Source organism: Sardina pilchardus, chromosome 13 (genome assembly GCF_963854185.1).
Source record: "Sardina pilchardus chromosome 13, fSarPil1.1, whole genome shotgun sequence".
Taxonomy (NCBI): Eukaryota; Metazoa; Chordata; class Actinopteri; order Clupeiformes; family Clupeidae; genus Sardina; species Sardina pilchardus.
In genome coordinates this window covers 2,633,353-2,660,000 of record NC_085006.1, presented here as the reverse complement: position 1 = coordinate 2,660,000, position 26,648 = coordinate 2,633,353, and the positions used below count along the sequence as shown (strand labels likewise).

Sequence of the window (26,648 nt, the reverse complement as noted above, 5' to 3'; positions counted from 1 at the left end):
GTAGGTGTGCATGACATGCTGTATAAAATAAAAACTAGTGCCATGTGGAATTTCAGAAGAAAAACAATTCACACACATTTGCATAAGAAAGTGGCTTCATTTCATAATTATAATTGTTAGCATCATTATCATAATTATTAACATCATCAATATCATCATCAGTATCACCAGAAGAACCATATTAATTACCATCAGTACATGAGGCTCTTCAAATAGGAAGAACAGGAAGGGAATAACTCTACCAGCCAGGAGTGTTCAAAAGCGCCTTTCTCTCTCTCTCTCTCTCTCTCTCTCTCTCTCTCGCTCTCTCTCACGCACACACACACACACACACATTCTTACACACATCTTACACCCATTTTAAACAAGCTCTACAGATGGCCAGTCTCACAGTTCAACATGTAGCTAAATGCTTCATTTGTGTGTATATTTGACACAACATGAGAGAGAGGGATAAAGACATGGAGATGCACATGGCATGGAGGACCCTGCATTGGGTTTAGCAGGATGTCACAGAGGTAAGCATTTATAGAAAATAACACAATCAACTCCCAAAAAAATCAGGACGATATCTTGACATGTGGTACCCCAGATTTTTATAATTAATTGAATTACATAAATACAAAAATAAATTCAACAAAACAGAACAACATTTGAAGTTCAATTAAATAAGGTAAGCTGGGGGTCAGTGATAGCAACAAGTAAGACCATAGACAGAAAAAACTGTAACCTCAGGTTGGAAGACCTAGACCCGGTAGAGAGCCCCCTACTTCACCTCACAATGCTCTGCCGTCTTTGAAGCTTGTCAGGAGAAATCCTCCCATTGGTTTCAGAGCTACACGGGGTGAGCACAGCACTTTTAGTTTCAAACTGGAGAGGGGACAGTGACAAGCAGTCTCTTGTGTGTCCATGGAGCTCCAATGCTGGTGAACTCACACGTGAGAGGGCAAGGCCTTATGGTGAGGCCACAGAGAGGGGGACGTGTCCGGGGAAGCACTACACAACTGCGGAGGCTTTGGATCAAGCCTCAAGGCCATAGGAAGACGTGTGCGTGTGTGTGTGTGTGTGTGTGTGTGTGTGCGTGTGTGCGTGTGTGTGTGTGTGTGTGCATATGTGTGTCTGAACTCAAGTGAAATTCAAGTCAACGTTTGTGAAACGCTGTTGAGCAGCGAGGATACAGTAGGTAAGGATATGGGCTGACAGCAGGGTGATGACGCTGGGACTGAGCTGCCTCCTCCGTGCTGCGCGATGGGAAGCTCTCAGTAGCAGCGAGAGAGGCTGCCACCAAACACCGACACCTGACGGATGGTGGGCAGATTGAGACGGGCATGAATGCCCCTTTCTGTCAGGGGGCACAGTGGAGATACTGTTGTATGGGCACAATGCAGTGGGCATCCCGTGGCTAAGAGCATAGGCAGCAGGCATGTGTGTGTTGTGGGTGCAGTCAGCAGCATCGGTGTTGAGTAAGTCCATTAGACGCAGCGGTGAAGCCCACACCATCACTGGTGCTGCTGCAGACAGCAGCTCCGTCACTGGGCCTGCATGCTGGACACGAGGGTGGAGGCTGGAGGCGGTCAGTGTGTGTCCACCACACGGAGGGGAACAGCTTCCTCACCTCCACCCCACTCCTCTTGGGCCGGTTAGTGGGCGTGAATGTCCAGGCTTTGTCCTAGGAGAGGCTCGGCCGGGTGGGGGTGGGCGTGGGCGTGGGGGTGGGGTGGGGGGTGCAGCAGCATGGCCGGGTGGGGGCCGGGGTAAGGGTGCAGCGAGGGGGCGGCGTGGGAGTAGCCCGGCTGAGACAGCAGAGCCCCGGGATAGTCCGCAGCCAGAGACGGCATTCCCTGAAGACCTGCGGGGGGAGGGGCACAGAGAGAGACACGCCCAGTGGGAGGGGGAACAGAAGAGAGGAGGAGTCTAAAGTCAGTATTCATATTCCAGCTGCTGAAACAACTGCAGCGTCACACTTGACAAGTCTCCAATATGGCATACACACACAGGTGCCCATGGGCCTCACAGGTTGGACTTTTAAAACGCTGTATTTTACCTGCAGCCCGAAGACTCAGGTGCGCTTGCTCATCCAGTCGGTATCCCCCTAGTGCTGCCCCCTCTGGGCTGTATGGAGTACCTTGACCTGCGCAACAGCACACACACACAAAGCTTCATCAGACCCTTACACAAGTGCTGATGAGAGGTGCATAATGAATGCTATCTGGGACATCACAGTTGATAAGCAGGTACAGTATAATATAGTAAATAAATATTGCAATGAACCAAAGTGTAGGGTTTGACATTTGCACAATTACTGAGGGTGCTAACGTGCTGATAACGGTTGTTCTTATTGCTTGTCAGCATGAAACTAAGAGCGCTGTTACCTGAGCGATTTGACTGATCAATCATGGGCTGGACAATTCTGCGTCTGGCGTTGATAAACCTGATCATGGAGAGAGAGAGAGAGAGAGAGAGAGAGAGAGAGATTTGAGGGAATGAATAAACAAAGACTTAGAGTAATACAAAGACAGGTTTTTATTTATTAGCCAATAATTAGATAAAAGACCGAATCAAAACCAGATTGACCTCTCAGTTTTTAACCTTTTCCCAGGGCAACATAAATCCTCATTACAACAAAATGAATATTGATCTTCCTGTAAAAATTGACTGATCAGTATTGATTAGGTCAGAGTTGATGATTATTACTGGCGAGGAGAACTCTGTAATAGAAAACAGGTTTTTCATTGATTATTGATCCAAGAACTGACCAGTTGTTGACCTGGAGGATGGTGAGGCCAGTGTCTTGTGCTAGCTGCTTCTTCTGTTCCTCTGATGGGTATGGATGCTGTGATTGTAAAAGTCCCATATTTGTTATTACTGTACAATGTGCACACTACTGAAATGTTTTGTATGTCATTGAACTCTATTTTATTTCTTATTTGTGTATTATTCATGTGGTATTTCCCTGAACTGAAACCAAACTGCAGCGAGCTTTGCATTTTCTATCTAAAAGTCAGAAAAAGAGCACTGATATTTGTTTCACCACAGAGTAAGCACTAGGACAGCGTGTCCCCAAACAAATGCACCTGACTCCGTTTGAGCTGTGTTCTGTGATCTGTGATCTGTCTCACGAGGAGGACATGAACAGGATACAGCAGACACGACCTTAGACTGAGGACCTGCCCTCTGGCGCATGTCATGTATTTTTAATACGCTGCCATACAGCAGTCATCTGAGCTGCTTCATTAAGTGCTAATTACCGGTAGCTCATTACCCCACCTACAGGATTTGGGTTCAGCCTGGTTCAGGCTTCACGTGCCCCCGCTAGCATGCTCCACCAATATGTGCTCTCTGCAGACTGGGTAGCTCTGTGTGCGCTGCCCAACAGCCTCTCTGCTGTAGCTTTCCATATTTCCCCATTGATCGCTGCCCCGCCTGCCTCCGCAGTGCTCACCGAGAGATGCTGGAAGAGCCACGCTCTCATGATGTTGGTGGCCACTTTGGGGAAGATGCCTCTCTTCTTGTTGCTGTTCCTGCGCTCTCGGTCCGTCTCATCCTCCTCTCCGGTGCTGGGCGAGGCCATCCCACCGTCCAGACCATCGCCTGCAGGAGCCAACACACATGCATGATGCGCGTGAGAAAGAGAGAGAGAGAGAGAGAGAGTGAGAGAGTGATACAGTGAGAGAGAGGGAGAGAGAGAGAGAGTGATACAGTGTGAGAGAGAGAGGGGTGTGTTGGTATGAGGCATGAGGAGGGGTGTGTGAGAGAGAGGCACAGAGGAACACACAGAGGGCTAGAGGGCTGAGTGGGTACCTGCATCACTGCAGTTGTCAGTGCTGTGGGAGGCTAAGCCACAGGAGATGCTGGGAGTACCTGAGGGAGTGGACACACAGTCATCTGGGTCCCTCAGCCACGACTGATTCTGCACAGAGAGAGAGCAGAGATTACACAAGATCACAACACCTTCAGTACACTAGCACTAGAGGTCAAATCAGAGAGAACAAAAACAAACAAATACTTCAAAACTACACACCTGCTCTGACAGACTCGTGCACGAGCCAGTAAAATCCTCCATGTCAGACTTGGACCCTCCCTCACGGTCCTCCAGCACCAAATCAGTGGGCATCTTGCCCTTCAGACAGGTGATGTAGCGATGGCAGAAGTTATCACAGAGTTCATGCACCTAGAGAGGCAGAGAGAGAAGAGATCAGCAAGAAGAACATATGTGAGGAACTCATCACAAACCCAGCGCTGTGAACATGCTCATACTAATAGGGCTGGTGCAATATACTGTAGATAAGGCCTGTAAAAGGGCACTGGCTAAGGAACCCCACTGTAAGCTAGCCAGTTGAAACACATACCTTCTCCAGCTCCAGCAAGTGGAAGCGCAGCACCTGAATGGCCTGGATCATCTGAGAGGAGCCAAACAGAGAGCATAATATAATGATATGCAACATGACTGATGCTCACTCAGCAGCCCAGTGGAGGGAGCAGCTTTATTAGGGCATGTTAAACTGCTTATGAAATGAATAATTGAGATCATACATTTATTACACAGAGATCATTAAGGGAGTGTTCAGTTAATTAATTGCTGTGTGGCACTGTGCCACAGTGTGTGTCAGTGTGCTTGTCTGTATGCTAATGTGTGTGTGTGTGTGTGTGTGTGTGTGTGTGTGTGTGTGTGTGTGCGTGCGTGCGTGAGCAGGCATGTGTGTGTGTGTGCGTGTGTGAAACAGATAATCTGTGCATAACTTACCAGGCTATCCAGTTCAGGATTTGATGAGAATATTGGCTTCTCTGAACGAATCTGAAAAAGCAACTGATCTTTTATTACAGATGTCTAATTCAACCACTGTGAGATTGCCTGTTGCGTAAGTGGACTGGGGCATTCAGATGTACCTGTTTAGCGAATGCGGCAATGTCATCATTGAAGGACTCTGATGAGCAGACGTCGCTGTGATTGGCCAGGCCAGAGAGATGGGGCGGGACTGAGAGTGAGGAGGAGTCCCGCGGTGAACAGGTGGCCAGCTCACACTTCTCAAACACCAATGCCAACAACGGGAAAAGAGGGTGGCTATAAACACACAGACACACACACACACACACACACACACACACACACACACACACACACACACACACACACACACACACACACACACACACACACACACACACACACACACACACACACACAAACACACACACACACAGAGAGACACAGACTCAAAGTGAGAATGCACACAGATTTGCAGCGAGCGTGAGCCCAAACACGGTGCCATATGAACCACTAAGTCCCCTCTGTTGATACTGTCATAAAGAGGTACACCGGACAGATACAGGCACAACATAGTACACACAGTACACACAGTTCAGCACAGTAAAGACATTATCATTCATCAATTTACAATTTGCCTCTATAAACCTCATTAATTAGCATGCAACACAAACCATGCCTAACATATACAGTAGTCAGTCCAGTCCTATATAGTTCACCACATCACTGTTACATGTAATCCCCACTGGTGTACGGGACTGGAGGTGCAGCTCACCCATAGATCTGGTCTCGGTGATGTTTGAGGGAGTCAGGGATGGTGTGGCTGTAGTGGGGAGGTGGAAGTGACCTCATCGCCTCTTCATATCCTCCCACTGGCATGCCCTCGGACCCTGGGTACTGCACCAGCTCCTCATACTGAGACAGGGACACACACAGCCGTCAGCACAGTCACAACACACTAGGCTCTTCAACTCAAACCAGCAAAAAGCAACAATGCCACTTGCCAAATCCACCTTTGGCTTATGTCTATGTTCTCACATGTTTGTTGCTTTTTCGTAGGATACCTTTTTGTAACAGGAAAAGATGCCCTGTCTGATTGTGCGGCATACACTGTGTATGTGTGTGTATGTGTGTGTGTGTGTGTGTGTGTGTGTGTGTGTGTGTGTGTGTAGGACTGGGACTGTTTGGGATAACTGCTAATTTTCTCTCCTCCTTGATAAACAACAACCTTTGATGTGCGATTTTTCTGAGCTCAAAGCAACATCCACCCTGGGACAAATTCATACAAAACAAACTCCCTCTCACTACCAATCTTATACATAAACATGAGAACACACACACACACACACACACACACACACACACACACACACACACACACACACACACACACACACACACACACACACAGTGCATGCCACACAATCGTACATGAACACCAAATAATGCTATGGATTAATACTAAATACTGTGTGTGCGTGTATTATACACACACGCACACGCACTCGCACACGCACACGCACACGCACACACATACAGCTCTGTAAAATAACAGACCACTGGTGGTTGCTGAATGACTTTCAAATGAGTTGAGTTCATATTCAAACTTAAGAAATCACTGCAAATCCATATGGCCGTCAACTCATTTGAATGTCACTCAGCAACATAGGATGACATCAAATGTGTAGTGGTGTTCAGCTTTTTCACAGAGCTGTATATATGTATTAATATATAAATATCTATACATATATTAATTCCTACAGGCGAAAATACCACAATTAGTATGAGAACACCTACAGCATCGCCCAGGTCGAGACATTTTTCTTCCTCAAAGCCGAGCTACAAACGCCACTAGCTATTACGCCACTAATAGCGCCCATCTTAATGCATGTAGTGTTGGGTAAGGTTGCAATATTTTGATTGATTTTTTGGTCAATCAAAGCCTACAGTCAAGTTTCCAACTTTCAATTTCACAAGGCTGATCGGTGATCCTAGAAGAACAGTTTAAATTGGCGCAGGCTACTGACAGTAATTAAACTTTTTTTTTCGATGGGCACTCGAGGCTATCCAAAACGTTTCCTGTAAAACGACATCAATAATTACGTATATTTCACTTTGAATAACTTATTTACTTAAACATGGATGGCTATGCTATTGTCTTCTCGCGTAGGCCCTCTGCCTACTGTAGGCTAATATGATTTAGAAATTCAAAACTGAAGGCATTGCCTACCTAGACTAGGCCTATATGTTTTTTTAAGACGCTTGAAAACAGGAAAGTTTTCAATGGTCCTGAGATTGTCGTCCAATTTCCTGAGACAATGTAGCAGTAATAACTGAACACCTAAACTGCATTCCATTCTAGGCTCCTCGATGTCCATTGTCCAATTAGGCTAGCCTACTCTAAAGAGATGGAGATATTTCAGATTATATTTTTTCAGGCGCTCCACAGATCAATCGGTAACATATCGGATTTGGGCTATGATGTCACAAACCTATAAAGCCGTAAGAGGATTGTTGAAATCTATTAGCCAACGATAGTGTTGAATATTTTATGATAAATTAAGACCTAACTATAATATGTGTAAAGCGAAGCTTTCGCTGTGATAGGTGAAACCGATAAAAACAAGTTTACAACTAAACTGTTCTCGTGATCTTGTGACAATCTCATGGCGCAAACAAATGTTTGGCAGCATTTAAAAATATTTTGGAAGAACACTGTTGTTCACTGTAAAGCATAATGTGTGTGTTTTCTTTTTTTTTTAATTCATCAAGTGCCCGGTAAATAATAACGGTAAAAGCGAAATGCATTCAGTCAAGCTACATTTCGCTTAGATCAGACTGACGCACAATTTAGTCAATAAATAAATCAGGCCAAGCAACTTTGTATTAGGCTATATAAGAAATCTCTCTCTCTCTCTCTCTCTCTCTCTCTCTCTCTCTCTCTCTCTCTTTGTAGTAGTAGTGTGTGTGTGTGTGTGTGTGTGTGTGTGTGTGTGTGTGTGTGTGTGTGTGTGTGTAAAGAGAGAGAGAGAGAAAAAGAGAGAGATATAGATTAAAGAAAATAAAATAAAAATTAAGAAAAGATAAATATGCCTATGCAAAAATATGAAGCGATTTGCCCCATGTCTTGGCCATCCTCTTTAACAAATGTGAACGTGGGCTCTTTAACCATTTTATATAGCCAAGCCAATTCATCCTGCACTTCTCATATAGTTTCGATTATTATATTATATTCTGATCAGCAATTTCTAATGTTTGAAGTAGGCTATGAATCAAGTCAGGTTTTCGTATAGGCCCGCTTTCCCCTTTGGTGGTGTTGGCTACAATAAAGCGTGTATTTTGCAAGACCCCACTTCTGTTTTTAAAAAAAGTTCTTGTAGCCTTTAGATTGTTTAGTAGGCTTAAGAAAGTAGGCCTACGCTTCTTTAAATGAATGTTGGTGAAATTGCTAAAGACAAAACATGCTGCCCTTATCACATGGTGTTAAGATTTCACCAGGCATGTTAACGATAACATTAAAATCGCAATGTCCCTTGAGTGACTTCTTAAAAATTATTTTAATGCACTAATTCTTTTCTGGCTCTCTCAGTCAATGTAGGGTAAGCTATGCATTTGGCAGTGATGTAGTAATAGGACGGTAGCGAGAACAGAAGGGCTAGGAGTAGGACTATTCATTTACCCACACCACATGGTCCAAGGCTACACTCATCCCGGATATCGTACACGGAAAGTAAACATCTTACTTTAAAACACGATATACAGTGTGAATTAGGTATGGTGCAAAAGATGCGTCGGTCTCTGAGTGGTGCCGACTTACCCTCTTATCCATGCGACACGGAAGTCAGTCCCACACCGAGGAAGACGACACTCCAATCCAACAGTCCGGCGCTTCGGCGCAGGCGTTCTGTCACTTGTCCACACTATGGAAATGATACAGAGGATTTTACAGCAATAATAGCCTAATCATAAATTAATAAATATACAGCTTCGCCAGCTGGCTTAAGAGTATTTCGGCGATAGGGAATAACTGGTCAATAACCATAGCATTGGGTGTCAGTTGTTAAACACGTCTCTCAAGTAGCAGAAATTCTGTAACTTTAAGATTGCGCGATCCTAACAAAGACTGAAAAGGAACTTCATAATTGTGCATTAGGTTATACTATGTCTACTGTAGACAACAACATGATGGTTCACATGTCTTCAAGGCGAACATGAAACAAGCGACTGGAACATATCTGAATATGAGCGTTTAAGATCCAAACAAAATCCCACCGAAAGCGAAATGCAGGTTGTCCAAGCTCTTTCTCAGGCCGTGCCACGAGTATCGTGCAAGGGCTGCGGCCGCGATAGCGCAGTGATCCACTGAATGTGTGTCGGAGGTCGGCGTGCAGGCGAGATGGCAAGCGAGGGGAGCGGCGTCCTTTTTTTGGTCGTTGCCGATGTCCATAGACCGATGCAACGAGTTGAATTGTGTCAGCAAGAAATGAACGATGGAGCTTTAAACCTGCGCGCGAGAGAGAGGGGAGTGGGAATGGAAAAGAGCCGATGGAGGGAGAGATTGAGATCTGGAGTTGTTTGGGGGGTCAAAACACGACGGGGTCTCTCACCCCCCACCTCCTCATCACACACGCTCGCGCATTACAAACGCAGACCCCCTCGTTTTATCTCAATGGCACGCTCTCGATTCACAGACGCACACACACACACACACACACACACACACACACACACACACACACACACACACACACACACACACACACACACACACACACACACACACACACACACGGACACATCCTTACCTCCTACATCTGTTGGAAAACCAGAGCCACACCATAGCCTGTTTTTATATGATATCATGCTGACCTACTCCATAGAAATGTATTGCGTTTTCCTGAGGTCAGCATATTGGCTTTAAGACATTGCGATCGTTTAATGGTCGTCACCATATCTAGGCTAGCGTGCTTCAGTTGTTAGATGCTTGCATCCTTCACTAGCTGTGCTATAGCTGTATAGGCTATTCCACGGGTGTTATGGGGTAGAGTGGGTAAGTGGTCTATACTAAAGCCATGTGTTAGGCTACATTGGCCCGTGTGCCTCGTTAATTTTACTAGATCGGCAATAGACCTGCTTGTTCTACGCAAACAATCCTCGTTATCAATTTTCAATATGCATAGGCTTATCTTAAGGGCCTATCTTGTTTCTCTCTTAATTAGGCTACCTGGTGGACAGCAATATCATAAATAACTTCAGTAGCCAATAGTTAGACCAGGACGACAACTTCAGTAGGGTAATGTTTTATTGTTTTATGACATCAGTTATAGCCTACTGTTGGACATCTCCATGAGGGCTACTGTTGTTTCTGTCACTTAATTTATGAAAGGCCTAGAGGTGTTATGATCCATCAATTGTAGGGTAGCAAAATTATTTTGTTTTAATGAGAATACGCAAGTTAACAATGTTTTAGCGTGAATTACAATGAGCTTAAATAAAAACTTTCACAGCTCTTCAGAGGCCGAGACTTGGGTCTTGTGTTGTAAATTACTCTTAAGTGACATAATAATTATTCAAAACGTTTCTTTTGGCCCCCACCTGCAGGGAGATATTCACAGGCAGCCAGCACTTCAATCGCGGTGCATTGTCAGGCACGCTGCGCAGGGACCGAGGCTCGCTGTGGGCGGCGGGCAGCATGACAGAGGCGAAACCTCCGAGCACCGCAACATCAACCAACCTGCAGCCTTTCAACGCGGCGGGAGGGTCATTCCTAATAGTAATGATCACAGCCAGAGAGAGCTCTTACAGCGAACCAACTGCGCCGACCAAGGATATCAATGCGTCTCTCTCAATTCACGTTGTAATGGGTTACTTCCACATCCTGTAGCCTTAACTCCAATTTGACGAGGATACATATGCCTATTCTGTAAGAAGCGCAGGCTTGTGCAGTAGCCTTAGAACATTAGAACAATAGTTTTTGATAGGGACATTTGGACTGAAGCGAAAGTTGGATTCAGACACTTTATGTGTGCAGTGGAGATTTTAAATGAGTGAGCTTTTATTTAAGTGAGATTTTAAATGAGGGTCTCTGTATTGGGCAATTAATACAATGGGTCAGTTTATTTTTAGTGTTACTACTGGCTTTATGTGGTTGTTTGTCAGTTACAGCCAGGCTCACACTGGTCACTGTTCATAAGAGGCAGTGTCAAGGCTCCTGAGTCAGGCTACACTCAGATCAGCAATATGAATTACTGAGAAAAGAATGATTGCTTAATTTCATAGCTTTTGGTAGGCATACATACCCAACTCTTGACATATGAGACCAATGAATATTTGACTTTCACGAGAATACATGAAGGATGGAAAATAATCTTTGAATATTTTAACACTGGTAAACATTTTGCTTATACAGGATTAGTGTTGCCTTTTGTAGGATGTATTCAGCATGCATATTCACAATGACAGTATACTAGCCATCCATCCATGTCAGAATCTTTGGTTGTTGCGCACAAGAAGTACTAATGCTGGCCAACTTACTAAAGTCTTTCAGTAAAAGTATCATGCTAGAGTAAATAATCCACTATTGCTCAAAGAGGAGAATTCAGGTGATTTTTAGATCTCTGTTTCTCCAGGTCACAGAGAACTGCTAATACAAAAAAAACACATGTCCATGAGCCCCCATCTTCATGTCTCCTAAGTGTAGCATTGTAGCTGTTGGCTGCAGCAACTCGAGGTAGGTAGAACCAATTGTTTTCGGGCGGGGGGGGGGGACTAAGGACTAGTGGCTGCCAGTGACTGGGGTTGCCGTGCCTCACATGTAAGCTCTTCCACAAATGGCTCCTGAGTCCCTCATCTGCCTGAGCTCCTGCTCTGCTCAGAACCTGATAGCTCTAATGAGCTCACGAGGCCCGGTCACTGGCCTGAAAACAAATCTGCATACGCGCTCCTCCAGGGGCCGGCCTAAGAGAGTCCCTGCATGTTTTATAGATCTATATGTGATAAATACGCCCCAGCGGGACACTCAGGCATAGTTCACCTCCTCCTCTTCAGCTGCCCTGTGCTGCCTTCATAGGAGTTAGGGATTAATACCGGGGTCCCTAGAAGATCGCATGCCATGGTTCAAGAAATTGACATTGCCCCAATCAGATGCTATAACCAATTCTTATTATGGATTAGCAGGAAATGAGCGCAGGAAAATACACTCATCCATAAAGAAAATGTTTCAACAACTGCCAAATGAACTAGGCTCTTATGACACCCATCATTCCTCTGGAGTCTTGTCAAAAGCCCTCAGCAGAGCCACACGTCAGCAGCTTTCACAGGTTGACAGAGGGATGCAAAATGACAATCAATTCCCAGTTGCACAGAGAAAAGCCATTAGTGTTTTAATCAAATCAATCTAATCCTACCAAGCCAGAGGTTGTCTATGCAGACATGCATCCCCACTCTCAGCAGCAAAGCACTGGGCTGCTCTACCCAAACTTACTGCATCCATCCTCTCCCTCTGCCCTTGCTTTAAGTCACCTTGGCCACCCAGGCCGCTGTTGACTCAGTCTTTAAGTGCAAATGGCCACAGTGACCCCCTATACCCTCACAAGCAGTGGAGCCTCCACAGGGAAGGGGGTGCCCCATCACCGTGACCTGTCTGTAAAGGGGGAGGAAGAAAGAGAGGAAGAAAAGGAGAAGAGTGCTTTTTTACAAGGGTGCACCTCTCTAGTTTCTGTGTTGCCTGGCCTCTTTTCTTGTAAATATCCATCATCGCCCTATATCTATCTCTCTCTCTCTCTCTCTCTCTCTCATTCACACACACACACACACACACACACACACACACACACACACACACACACACACACACACACACACATACAGTGTATACTCACTCTCTCATCTCTGTACTTCATCTCTCTTGCTGTCTCTCAAACCTAACATGGCTAAGTGGCCATATGTGTTCCCTCCTCTTAGTGAGTTCTTCATTTCAATACTTTGTAGAATAAATAGCTACCTGGCTACATAGTCTCTTAATGACACAGGACATGTTTTTGATGATCTTTTATGCCTATCTTCCATTCCAGTTTCTAGTTTTTGTAATAACCGGGTCTAAAAGAGAGAATCATAGCTACAAAAAGAAGAAAAACATAGCATAGCAGCTCTCTCTCTCTGTCTCTTTTCTCTGTCCTTCCACCCCCTTCCCCTCACACACACACACACACACACACACACACACACACACACACACACACACACACACACATACACACACACACACACACACACACACACACACACACACACACACACACACACACACCACCCTCCACTGGTCTCCTTACAGATGGAGATTAACTCAGGGCCCAAGCTCCATCCGTTTCCCTGACTGTTTGTTATTAAGGAGATGGATGGAGGCTTGCAGTGCCAGCCCAACACAGCCGCAATTACAGCAGCAGCCGTGATAGATAGAGGGAGAGAGAGAGGGAGGAGATGGCAAAAGGGAGATACAGAGAGGGGCATCTATCACACCCCTTAATCTACCTGTCACTCTGTGCGGAAAGCAAAAGGAGGGAGGGAAGAGTGGGGAGAGGAGGAGAAAAAGCAAAGGGGGAAAGGAAAGGTACAGAGAGAGAAAGAGAGAGAGAGAGAGAATTCAGACTAGCCCAGTTGTGCTCTCATGGCCCTGTGGATGCTCTGATTCTTTAACCTGGCTGCTTCCCATAGCACAGACTGAGCTACACATAAACACCATGACAGCTCTTCACTTCACTGCAAGCCTAATTAGATCACTTGTGCTGATGACCTCTTATTGTGTCGTGGAGGAGGTGAAGCAACTTGACCGGTTGAGCACGAGCAGGTGTAATGTTGACGTCCTGCAGGATGTTGACACAGGGGCAGTGTGTTAGGCTCACGCGCGTGTGCCGCGGGGCTGGATGTGGGGTCCGTGCTCTCGGAGATGTGATACTCATGAAACCCAATCCTCTGAGTTGGCGGCGTGCCATGGCAGTCCAGGGCTGGTGTGTCCTTTCATTGATTGATGCTTGTTGTCAGCCAGGCAGCCAGCGGACTGTATGTTGCTTGCTGTTAACCTGGGGATATTGTGTGGCACATTATTGAGTTAATATTAGCTGCTGATGTGGAATGATGCTCTGTAGATACTTGCCAAGGTTGAATGTGGGTTTAAGGACACATCCTTAGTGTAGGCTACTGGGAGACACAGACCCAACAGCTGGGCCGCGTCTAATAAATGTACAGTAGGAACACTCATCATCACTATGAGAAAGTGAAACATTAACCATCAGAATTCACACATACAAACAACAAAACACACTAAACAGTGCTTTTCAGATGTGTGTGTATCACCTCTCACTTGGTGATGCACGTGACCTCACACACCTTGATAAGGTCCTCTTGGAGATTAGACCCTCTTGGCGACTGGTAATATATGGACATACATTGCAGGTAATACGATACCGTTTTTCTTTTTACAATGTTGTGAGAAAGTAATCCAAAGCTCCCCTATCCTTCCCCTCTACCCCCTCCCTCCCACTCTCATCTGTCCACGTGAGTGAGGGATGGGAAGAAGGGATTCATCTCCTTCCGCTGGCCATGGGAATGATGGATGGACAGATGTGAGGAAGGACAGAGGGAGGGAGAGGTGGTAAGCAACGGGGGCAAAGGAGAGATGTGAAGGCAATAAGAGCCATAAATCCAGACGAGGACCTGCTCTGCATCACGTAGGCCTGTTGCCAGTACAGCCTTCCCAACAATCTCAGCAGCGCAGCTGCACCATCCAGCAGGCACTACAGAGCAGGCTTTCTCTCCGCTGAATGGAGCGCTGAAATGGCTGCATAATTTACCACAGCGCAAACCTGAGGAAATGTGTGGACATTGTTTGCTGTGAGAAAGTACAAAAGAAACAACGAGAGAAGAAAAGAAAGTAAGATATATATAAATAAAACAGAAACAAAGCAAAGACAGAAAGATTGCAAAATAAATTAAATTATAGAGTTTTAAGAAATGGATTGAAAGGCTGGTAAGATTTAACACAAACGCAACACATTACCTAGAAAATGCAGGCTAAAAGGTAGGCTATGTCATAAAAAGATCTAAGGTTTGGAGTATTGCCTTTTTCTGGCTTTGCAGATCTTTACAGGATACAATTTTGATCAACCTAATTGCCATAGTATTGTGGTTGTAGAGATATTTACTTTGCGTCTTTGTGTAACATATGAAAATTGTACTGCTGTGGTAACACTTTACTGACTTCAGTGTTCTGTCGCATTTAAGTTGGAATATCAAAATAATGGTCTCCGAAATGAGTGGGAATGACCTACAGGACCTCTTATGACAAGCAAGAGTGAAAGCAAGTTTTCACTTTGTGGATATTTGTTATAACATCTTAACTCCTGTAGTATTGGCATGTTCTGCCCTACCCCTTCCACAATCAGGCATTCAGCTTACAAGAGCAGCTAGCAGAAACAACTGAAATAAGTACTAAAAGCATGGAAGAACAAGAAATCTGTATGTTTTGTGTTTTGTATGGTGTTGATACAAACCCACGCAGGTTAGTGTGTGAGTGTCTGTGTGTTTTTTTTGGGGGGGGCAGCCTCTGGAGTCATCTGTAAGTGCCGTAGTGCTGTGACCTGGCTAAGATCAGATAAAGTGTGCCTCTCTCCGCACCCCACCCCCACCCCAGTCTGCCCCCTCCCTGTTCCATTTGTCATGGGCCAGCTGTCGGGCTCCTGTGATTGGTTGTTGGGGGAGACAGATAGCCGATAGGGCCTGATTAATAGTTGTGGCTCTGGCACTTGCTCATTGATCAGGGGAGCTGGCGAGAAGTGAGGGAGAGGAGAAGAGAGAGCAGAGAGAGGGGGAGAGAGGGAGAGACAGAAAAACAGAAGGATGGGGAGGTGGGGAGAGGAGGAGGGCGTACAGGGGAGATGGAAGGGGGAGAGAGAAGAAAGTAGGAGAGAGCAGAGGAGAAAGAAAGCAAGAGAAAGATGGAGTGAGAGAAGGAAAATGTGCTCTACCACTCCGCTGTACACCTCTGCTGCTTGTTTGCATGCCACAGTGAGACATTTGCACTTTCATTTTTATGATTGAATGTCACCTGCCAAGTTTGTTTTAAAAATGTTGTGTGCCTCTCTCTGTTTGTGTGGGTATTTACATCATGTGTCTGGAAATTAGTGGGTGAGATAAAAAAAAGAATATTTGAAAACATGAATCTGTGGAGTGCACGAAGAGATATGGAAAAAGAACATCATAGGAGCTGTCAATATATGTTTGCATGTGGTAATGTGTAGTCTACATAAGAGGGAGATGCCACCTCAAAACAATAATGAGAAGAAAAGCTCGTTGAAAGGCTGTAGGCTATGTGCAAATGTCAAATATAGACCAAGTATAATGTGATATGTCTGAGAAAGGAAGGCGATGTGAAGTGATATGGACACATATTCTTCGTTTTAATGTATGGAATAATTTGAAACTATGCTTTGAATTCTATCAGAAACTAGTCTGGCTGTCACCATACTAAACTCAATCTTGTAAGATCGAACATTAGTCTGGGGAGTCTGCGCTTTATTTCTACTGCAGGCGTGATCAATGGGCATTGCTCAAATGACTCTATATGCTTTTGGTCCTTCAACCAATCAGACCAACAATCATGTGTGTCTTTTGGATTAGCTAGTTTGTGATTGGACACAGAAGATGTGGACAGGAAGCAGGAGAGATGTGCAGAATTCCAGCTGAGCTGCAGGGTTTACCAGCCTAATCAGAAACTCTTCTTTCATCTGTATACTTGAATACAGAGATCATATGCTCCATGGCTTCCTCTGATCAGTTAGAGTGATAACCAATGAGTCCTCCATTAGTCCACTTTTACTGCTCTTCTACACTTAGTTGAAATATATGCATTTTAAAGGTTGTGCGAGGATTTGGTATTTAATAAGGTGTGAGGGCCACTTAAAGGACAAATATGCCAGGGCCGATTTTTTGTCCCAGTTTGTCCCTGGTATGGATCCATACAGCCATGATACTGGAAAGTGTGTGAATGAATGTGAGCCATCAGATATTGTGTACATGAACTTTGTGAAACATACCACTGGTGATCATTTTCCTATAATAATCTCTGACACAGAAAAAAAGAAATGGGAATCAGATATATAAAAGTGAGTGTTTGTTCAATCAGCATTACTGGTCTTCATGGCCCCCTTGCGATCTTCTTATGGAGATCATTCAGGGTCTAAGGGACCTGCTTCACTCCTGTCCACAGATCATCTGGGTGCATCTGGCTTCTCCAGCTATCCAAGTGGACGTGTCCAAATTATTAATGGACGAAAGATCGACTAACAGGTCCAGGGCGTCTGCTAGAAATCTGAGGAACACATTCAAATCTGATAGAATAAAAATATGTCTTTCCTTGTGATTCCACCTGTTCACTCCAGCAACAATTTAGCTTTTCCCATTATTCACTGGTGATTGTTAAGACTTTCTCTGGCCTGTTGCACCCCTATATCATGACTAACTCGGCCCATTCTTTACAGTGCTCTACTCTATCCCACCCATAGTGTCTATTCATTTGCAAATCGATGTATTCTTATACATAGCCTTACTCTACTGTCCTTCATCCTATTCTTACTGTTCGTTTTTTTATTATTATTTTATGTTTCATTTGTTTGTGTGTTGCACTTTGAGAGCAAAGTTAACGGGAGTCAAATTCCTTGTTTGTTGACGCAATCCTGGCCAATAAAACTGATTCTGATTCCTGACAACAGCATTCACAATTCCTGGCCTTAACCTTAGATAATGAGCACACCTTCACTCAGTAATCACCTCAGCCACTGTAATGTTACTTAATATCCAGTGGCATAAACAAAACCCAGAATAATCTCCCATCCAAACTTCTTCTGCACCCTTCAAACACAGAACGGGGCTCTAAGGGCTTGCAAGCACAGCTGCAGTTACATGACAGCTATTCTCACTGGTGCAGTAGCTGTGATAAGCAGGGAAATGGGAATGATTGTGCCTGTGTATGTGTGTGTAAAAATGCATTTCAAATGGACATTACAAGTGTTCTTAAAGAGGCAGAGAATGTGTGTGTACTGTATGTGTGTGTGTGTGTGTGTGTGTGTGTGTGTGTGTGTGTGTGTGTGTGTGTGTGTGTGTGTGTGTGTGTGTGTGTGTATGTGTGTGTGTGTGTGTGTGTGTGTGTGTGTGTGTGTGTGTGTGTTTCATGTTTAAGGGTGAGCATGTGTGTATGAGTGTTTGTGCAAATGGGCTATAAGGTTGTTGTAACAAGGGGTTAGTCCATATGTGTGATGAGTGTGTGATGTCTTGATGGTATGAGCGTGTGTGTGTGTGTGTGTGTGTGTGTGTGTGTGTGTGAGAGAGTTAGGAGGGGGAGAGTGGGCTCTCAGTGGGGAGGTCAGTGTAGGGAGGTCGTGACCTGCATGACCCCAGGGGAGTGCAGATCATCAATCAGTGGTGGGCAGGGCAGAATGGCAGGAGCCCACCACCCACCCTCACACACACACACACACACACACACACAACACTCACACACACACACACACAACACTCACACACACAACACACACAGAGAGAAAACCCTCTAAAAAGCTCTCTCTCAAACACACACACACACACACACACACACACACACACACACACACACACGTGCAACCTCTGCCTCCTCTACCACACACATATACATTCCTCTTTCCCTCTGTCATATAAGGATGCATATTAAAACAAAATAACACAAATGTCTCTCTCTCCACACACACACACACACACACACACACACACACACACACACACACACACACACACACACACACACACACACACACACACACACACACACACACACACACACACACACACACACACACACACACACACACACACACACACACACAGGCCAAAATCAGGTCTCCACCTCTGAGAAACAGATGGCCCTGGGACAACTGTGTCCTCCTCACCTTCCATAAGACACACACTCCCTCTTTTCTGTATCTATCCCCCCACCTCAAACACACACACACACACACACACACACACAATCACTACAGATAATGTACAGTATACCAAGAAAGCTGCTGTTGGGTCAAATCAGATAAAGTTGTCGCTACAGCATCTCAGATTTTGTTCAAATTTTGTCCAAATATGTCCCAAAATAATTCTGTTCAAATCCACTGTCTTATTTTTCAGCCCTGTATATGAACCATTAAAAGTGCAAACAAAACAACACTGAGGGTACCCATTTGGTATCAATCATTATTTTTTCTTTTACATTTTCTTTTAATGTCACTTGAGTTCTCCACATACAATGAACATGAAGATATTGCAAATAAATCACAGGAAGGGTACAAGAACTCACCAGTGTGCTGAACTGTATGATACACTGTGCTGTTGGGCACTTTCAAAGCTGCAGAAATGTTCTTCACACAATCCTGTCTCGTAGGTCTATGGACAATTCTCTCAACCTCGTGGCTTGGTTTTCTCTCTGACATACACCATCAACTATAAGATCTTACATAGACAGATGTGTGCCTCTCCTAACAATGTCCAATGAATTCATTAAGGCAGAGGTATGCATCAAGTTGTAGAAGCATCTCAAGGATCATTGATAGCAGGATGCACCAGAGCTCAATTGCAAGCGTCATGACAAAGGGTCTGAAAACTTAAGTAGACTAGGCCCCTACTTTAGACTTTTTAAAAAATACATTTACAAAACACCCACTTTTTTGTCAAGTATTTTGTGTAGATTAATGAAGAAGAAAAAAACTGAATGCATTTAAAGATTAGTCTGCATGTGAAACACGAGAGGATCTGACAACTGCACCCTATGGGGGGGAAATGTTCTGGAGGGCTTGACCCATTGAGAGACAGGGAGCCAGTGCAGCTGTATCAGGAGAGGTGTAAGATGTTGGGAGGACTTTAAATCCTGTACATGTTCCATCTAGCTACCCCTTCTACAATTCTACAAAACAATCATGTTATCCTTAATATCTACATGTTCATTTGTTGTGGAGACTTGAAATATCAACACATTAACATGCAGACCAAACACTAATTGATGCCATGTGAGTGCAAAAAAGTTCGGAAGACTCAATACAACTCATTTTACATTTTGTTCCAATCTTAATAATCGTATAAAATCAATAGACGTGCACACTGTTAATGATCCGGTCATCCTCAACATGCTTTTGGCTGTTATAATACTTTTTAAGATACTAATGTCCAAATATGACCTCCATGCAATATAAGACATGATTTAAGGTGTAAAAACAGGAAAAATCAGGAATGAATGTTGGAAAACATTGAAATTTAACAAAGAATATTGTACTGGTCTTAGTTTTAGGACCAACACATTATGTAGAAAAATTCTGAATAAAATCTGAGACAGTGCGGAAAATATTCTGTCAATTTGACATAGAATGATCCCGTTCAGAGTTTATGCAGTCTCTACGTACACTGCCATTTGAATACACTCTATCTTGCAGTCATGTGATTAGCGAGAGATTAACATACATCTGCTATGTTACTACAATGCATGCTTGTGTGCCATTCATTCAGCATTCACCAAGAAACACAGAAGCAAATGAGTTTATTACAAAATGGCAAAATGACACCATTACAATCTTCACTTAGACTGACATCGGGTTGCCAAGTATTTTTCTATTTACTATCTGTTTTGGGATATTCCACAACATGACCAATGCAAAATGCTAATTTCTGATTTTATAGAATTTTTGTATAGCTTGTCAGACACAGAACCTGTAATGATTGCATGAATTGAACCAGGAACTGCTTTTACAACAGATGCGGTAGATATGTATTTGAATTTGAATTAAAATAGGATATTTGCAAATTCGATCATTTAGATAGCTATATTAAATACACTATCAGCGAACTAATGATCCTTTTGTAAATATATCTAAATTCTAATGTTTATCGTAAAATGTGTGGCTGTGTAGTGAAGCCCAGACAATGGATTCACGTTGATGCACTTGGATTAACTAGAAGAGGAGACACATAGAAGCATGGGCTTATGGCACCCCCTAGTGGGCATATGAAAGATTACAGGACAATAACTGTCCTGTAATCAACCAACATTGCACTGCAATCTGAGTTAGGCAGCCTTCACATGCAATGTGCCCACAGCACCACTGCGTTCTAAGCTCTTGTCCACACGCGCGGCGGTGGCTACTATTTTGCGCCAAACCCAGCGGCCCGCGCAGTGCACAGAGCGCTGCAAATCACGCTGGAAAAGCGCCTTCCTAACGTCAATTATTAAGGGAAACCTCTGCATGATTTCACCACACTTATCCAGTCTATATGCAGTCTGGAAAAAAAACAAAGAGTTAAATGTAATACAAACATGACATCTAACGAGCCTCTCATGGAGATGTTTGGTCCCTTTCAACTGCAACACAGCAACTCATTTGCATACACGTCCAAACATTTCGTCAAAAGCAAGGCGATTAGAGGGGCAAACGCTGTGCTCAAGCCAGCCTGTGGAACATCAGCCATCTGCAGCCTGGCCGAGCACTCAGCCCATCATCTTCTCCCACGCAGCAGTCTTCAGCCACATGGCCACGTGGCTCTCAATCGCCTGTGCACATGGAGAGAGAGACAGAGAGAAAGCAATGAAGAGATACAGAAACAGAGGGGAAGAGGCCAGAGGCATGTGAGCTCCTCATGACTTGCTCACCTCTCTGGCCTGGCGCAGGGCAGCGCTGTCTGTCTTGTCCTCCTCCTGCATGTCAGCGCAGTGGGAGGCGCCCTTGATGAAGATGGCACGGTCCCTATTCAACCAGGTGCCGTTGCTGGTCACACTGACCTCATGCCAGGGGTCAATCTGGCCTGGGTTGGGAGGAACGACAAAGATGGCGTCAGGGTGACACAAGCAGCTGTAGGTTATAAGTTATAGGTTATAAGTTATAGTTGGACTTTAGATAACCTTTGCATTGCAAATGTACATATTTATTAATTGCATATAAATGATTGTTAATTCATTATTTAATTCATTATTTCTCAATCCAATGATTTGTGGACAGGTTGACCAGAGACACATAAAATAATTTGTGAACAATGTGAATGATTTGAACCAATGCTTGGACTCCCACCGTTGACATAGAGGATCCTGTGGCTCTCGGGGTCTTTCCCTCCGTAGTACATGTTGGTGAAGGCGATGTGGCCCGGCAGCCTGTCCTGGGGGATGCCGAAGAGCTCAGTGCACAGCTCTGTGTCCGAGCGCAGAGTCAACATGCGGGAGAAGGGACAGGAGGCGTCCTCGCAGGTCTGGACTGCACACACACACACACACACACACACACACACAAGGACACACATGCAGCCATGAAAACACACACACAAGCCACAAATATAATCATAGACATGCAGACAGCACGTCAGCACATTGGCATCCAGAAGTAGGCTGTTGACTCACAGAAGCCAAACTCAGTGCACATCTGGTAGTACCACTGGCGCTCTGAGGTGCCGTCCTCAGCTTCAGTGGCGTTTCTCAGCGCTTCCAGTATGTCCTCATGAGAGGACAGCAGGCAGGGCAGGTCCTCCACCTCCCTGTAGACCTGAGCCACAGACACAGCACAGCAATCACCAATCAAGCAGCAGAGTCCTGTAGGCTACTAGGCTACTGAGATGGACGTTCCAAGCCAGAGATTGGAGTGAGGTTAGGCTGGGTGAACCCTGCCTGAACTTCCGGGGAATTTGAATTTCGCCCGGCAGCTCAGGCTGGAAACCAGCAGATCTTTTTCCTCTGTTCACTGCCAGAACCTTTGGCTCCAATCAGAAACGGCCATACTCTAGTCCTGGCACGCTATTGGCCGGTGACGTGACGATAACGAAATATAAGCGTCGCGAAGTGCAGTAGAAACAAAGCGCAGCCTCGCCAGACTAATGTTCAATCTTAAAAGATGGAGCTTAGTATGGTGAAAACCAGACTAGAGTGAGGTGGTATACAGTAGTTACTTACGTCCATAAGATTGATCAAACGGTCATACGCCTCGGTTTCTTCCTCGTATGCCTCACTCTGATTGGTCATCAGGGTGCAGAGCTCCTCGATGGACATGCCTCCTTCAATGTCATTGAGCTCCACAGTGCTAGCGATGAGGTCAGCCAGGCTGCCGAGCAGCTCGATCTGGTCATCCAGGCTGCTGGGGGTGTCACAGCAAGAGAAGTCCTTCCCCACCTGGGTCTCATTCCCCCCCATAAGGGCAGCCTCCACAGCAGCAAAGGCCTCCCAAACATCTCCCACACACTATGGAGAGACAAGAACCACTGTACAGAGATGCTGACATGCACACATACACATCCGCACATCCCTCTGTTTATCCACCCTTTTCCATACAATTATCCAGCAATTGATTCATTTGTCTACTGCGGCTATAACACCTTCCATATCTCATCTTTAAAGTGATCAACCTATACTTCCACTTCTGAATCACCTTAGCAGAGCCTCCAACTTCCTCATCCATTAAGCTCAGTCCCACAACCTGTAATCGAAGAAAACCAAACTAAACCGAGGCCACAGATGGTACGGCAAAGACATGACATCAATTCATTTCAACTGAAGGAATAAAACCCCTGAGACCAGATGAAAGGGTCTCTAGAGTTCAGCTTACTTTGTTGTAAGTGGAAAAATCCAGTTTGGCTTCAACAGGAGCAGAGGAGGCCACGGCACCATAGATGAGGTGAGGGAACTAGAAAACAACACAACACACACACACACACACACACACACACACACACACACACACACACACACACGTGATGAGCTTTCATAACACTGCTCAAATAGACGACGGGAGAGATCTCTCAGATCAGTGCGTCACTGTATACCATTCATTCCTCATCTTGCATGCAATCTTTACAGACACACACGGAATCAATAGGTCTCTACAGCACACTGTGGTGGTGCGGGCAGCACACAAGAGCAGTACCTTGCCCCGCATCCAGGCAGCAAGAGATCCCCCATAGGAGCCCCCAAAGGTGATCCAGGGGTTTTTATCGGAAAGGCGAAAACGATCCGAGATGTAGCGATGGAATGTGACCAGATCTGCAAGACTACAATGGAAACAACGATGTCAGGCTCAGGTGTCTGCCATCTCTGTACATCACAACAAATACCAACCCAACATTATGCTTGTGCGTAAAATAATCTCTGTAATAACTCATGACAGGATTATCAAATGTATCACCACCCATCCCATTTGATTATTTGGTTTGATTGGCATATATATTCATATTGCTGTGTCTTCCCCAATGGGTTCTCTCACGCTTGTTGGCTGGACAGGTCAGCCAGGTCCTCTGTTTCAAGACCCCCAGGATTCATGCTCTCGCCATAGAAACGGTGCTCTAGGGCCACAAGCAGTGCTCCGTGCTCCTCTGCCATGTCAACATGGTGCCCTACAAGATAGAGCAGACAACTCAAATACACAGACTGTGTTATTCTATTAGTGCTAGTGGTAAGTGCTAGAATATGTGAAGGTTCTCATTTCATTAGTAACACTATATTTACCAATGTTAATAATCTTTTTTTAATCAGTTCTTTCTTTATTGGACAATTGGGAATATTACAGTTCAGGAAGTGTACATACTACATAGATAATGAATGAGCTCAAGGTATCTCCTCTCACTGACTTCTGTCCATTCTATATTTCAGACATTTCAGAACTATTTGCCAAGGACAAGGGATGTAGCCTGTTATAGCATATTTAGTATTTACCACATACAAATGTGTCACATAACATGAAAAGAAGGGAGAGTAAAATATAAGAAAACATATTTAAAGACCTGGCAGTATTTTCTTAAATAATAAATAATACAATGCTATAAGGTTATCTGTAGATTAGGTCCATTCAGTCCATATTTCTCTCTCTCTTTGTCTCTCTCTATATAACCTATATATATATATATATATATATATATTTTATATATATATATATATATATATATATAGATAGATAGATATATAGATAGATAGATAGATAGATAGCTTGATGGCTAGTTGTAGGCTATCTACAGAAGTCTTGCTTTAAACCAGATCTTGACATTTTTATGTCATGTTCTTATTTAATATCATCTCTACTTTTTATGTCCACCACTGTGGTTTTATGTAGGTTACTCTGTTTATTCATAGGTTTTGTATTCTTATTAGTTTTCTAATGTTGCTACTGTTATGTTGTTAATAAGCCGTTAAGGTCAGCCTCGTTGCGTTAAATGTGTGCTACTAACACATATTGATTCGACATGAACGTGGGTTAGGGTCATACCTGCCAAAACATCTACTTCTGAGATTGGAGCTTCTCCTCCAATGAAAAGAAAGATCGGTCCATCGGGTTCCTCCCAATACTTTTCATTCACATAGAATCTCTGAGAGGGAAGATACATAGTTGATACATGCCATTAGGCCTACATGTAAGTCTACATGCTCAAGTTCAACTCAAAGAACCTAAATTGCAGCATTATTGTGTGCCTTTTTTCTGGTGAGTTCGTTTTCCAACGTGTTGTTGTGACTATAAACTAGAATAGAGTTGTCTGTGCACATATTCTTTGACAAATTATAAGTCATGTTCTTCATATGAAATATATCAGTCCATATCAATTAACCCAGGAATGCCTGGGCTAGAACCTTTCAATTAAGAAGGGAAATAGTCTTTTGTCAGTCTCACCTGAGGAAATGTGTCCTTGCGATTGCTATCAAAATGATCCAGTTCCTGATGGATAACGCCGTCTTTGGCATGGCTTTCGAGTGGATGTCCTGTTAAAGCATGCCTCAACAGATGTTGCTTGGCCTTGTGATACCGTGCTCGACGAACACGTTCTTTGCTTCGCCAAAGAAGACGTCCTAACACAGACAGTGGAAGTTTACGTCAGAAGATCATGTTAAAAACCCTATCGGTGTCATTACGATTTTGGCGCATTATGGACATGTGGGCTATCACTTTAGCGCACGCGGCACAACTGCCACGGGTCGATTAAATATAGGCCTACAAAACTGCTACGCACACTCAGTTACAGGCCATTGCAATTATGGCGTACTATAGGCATATCACACAACTACAAGCGGGCTCTCACGCCATTTCGCTAACTAATACGCAGGAGTGATTTTCATTGCCAAGTGAACGCGTGTTTATCTTACAAGCTCGTGTCTCATCCAAATGAACTGACTGATTACATGTTATCATCGACAGAACAGCGTAGGCTGTTTTGGACAGTTCATAGTAGGCTAGACTCACTTGACTCAATGTTTACGCGTCGGGGCCTAGCTGTAAAATAGTTTTGACCCACTGGCAACAACACAGACACAACCACATCAACATTAATAAGCGCGCAGTTCCCCCATAACAAAATATATCATATACACTTATAATTTGGAATAGGTGTCCTATACATGCGGGTGCGCGGGAAAACGTTAAATGTACCAAAATGCAGGCCTAGTCTATCCTATTTCAGGGACATTTGCGCAAAAATGAAAAAAAAAAAAAAAAAGCATTTGTGCAAAAAAAAAAAAAAAAAACAACCCTTATCTACAACCTTTGCAAAAAACCTTATGGCATTAGTGACTAGTTGTATTTATTAATTTATTTGCTATTTACCCAATGCTAGTCAGCAATCACTGCAACAACCATTTCAAATACCAACAACTCAAATGCAGACTACAACTGAAGAGTAATTGATGGTTTACCTGCACAGACGTAGTTCAGAAGGCAAATTATGACTATCAAGCGACTTGTTGACAAATACATGATGACAGTTTGTCTGTAAACGCTGAAAAGATTCCGAGTGAGACTATTGCCTGTTTGAGGTCCAGGGTGCTGGGGGAGTTTCTTATAAAGGGATTCGTCAAAGAGACTTTATCTGT

At 44.2% G+C, this 26,648-nt stretch overlaps 2 protein-coding genes across 2 annotated transcripts; both read right to left on the bottom strand.

The window, feature by feature from the left end:
• Positions 1-113: 113 nt before the first annotated feature.
• meis3 (myeloid ecotropic viral integration site 3) lies at positions 114-9,175 on the bottom strand. The gene is made up of 13 exons (XM_062552617.1): positions 9,038-9,175; positions 8,583-8,685; positions 5,541-5,680; positions 4,888-5,062; positions 4,745-4,795; positions 4,350-4,400; positions 4,022-4,171; positions 3,802-3,910; positions 3,443-3,591; positions 2,757-2,833; positions 2,373-2,431; positions 2,045-2,131; positions 114-1,849 (listed from the first exon to the last, which is right to left on the bottom strand). Exons 2-13 carry the CDS (start codon positions 8,592-8,594, stop codon positions 1,641-1,643), a joined length of 1,269 nt encoding a protein of 422 aa, XP_062408601.1. The 5' UTR covers positions 8,595-8,685; positions 9,038-9,175; the 3' UTR covers positions 114-1,640.
• Positions 9,176-20,349: 11,174 nt separating this feature from the next.
• prss16 (serine protease 16) lies at positions 20,350-26,620 on the bottom strand. Its single transcript, XM_062552614.1, has 12 exons — positions 26,472-26,620; positions 25,456-25,631; positions 25,057-25,156; positions 24,061-24,190; positions 23,725-23,848; positions 23,407-23,484; positions 23,230-23,277; positions 22,758-23,042; positions 22,212-22,353; positions 21,889-22,068; positions 21,474-21,625; positions 20,350-21,374 (listed from the first exon to the last, which is right to left on the bottom strand). Exons 1-12 carry the CDS (start codon positions 26,530-26,532, stop codon positions 21,312-21,314), a joined length of 1,539 nt encoding a protein of 512 aa, XP_062408598.1. The 5' UTR covers positions 26,533-26,620; the 3' UTR covers positions 20,350-21,311.
• Positions 26,621-26,648: the final 28 nt, after the last annotated feature.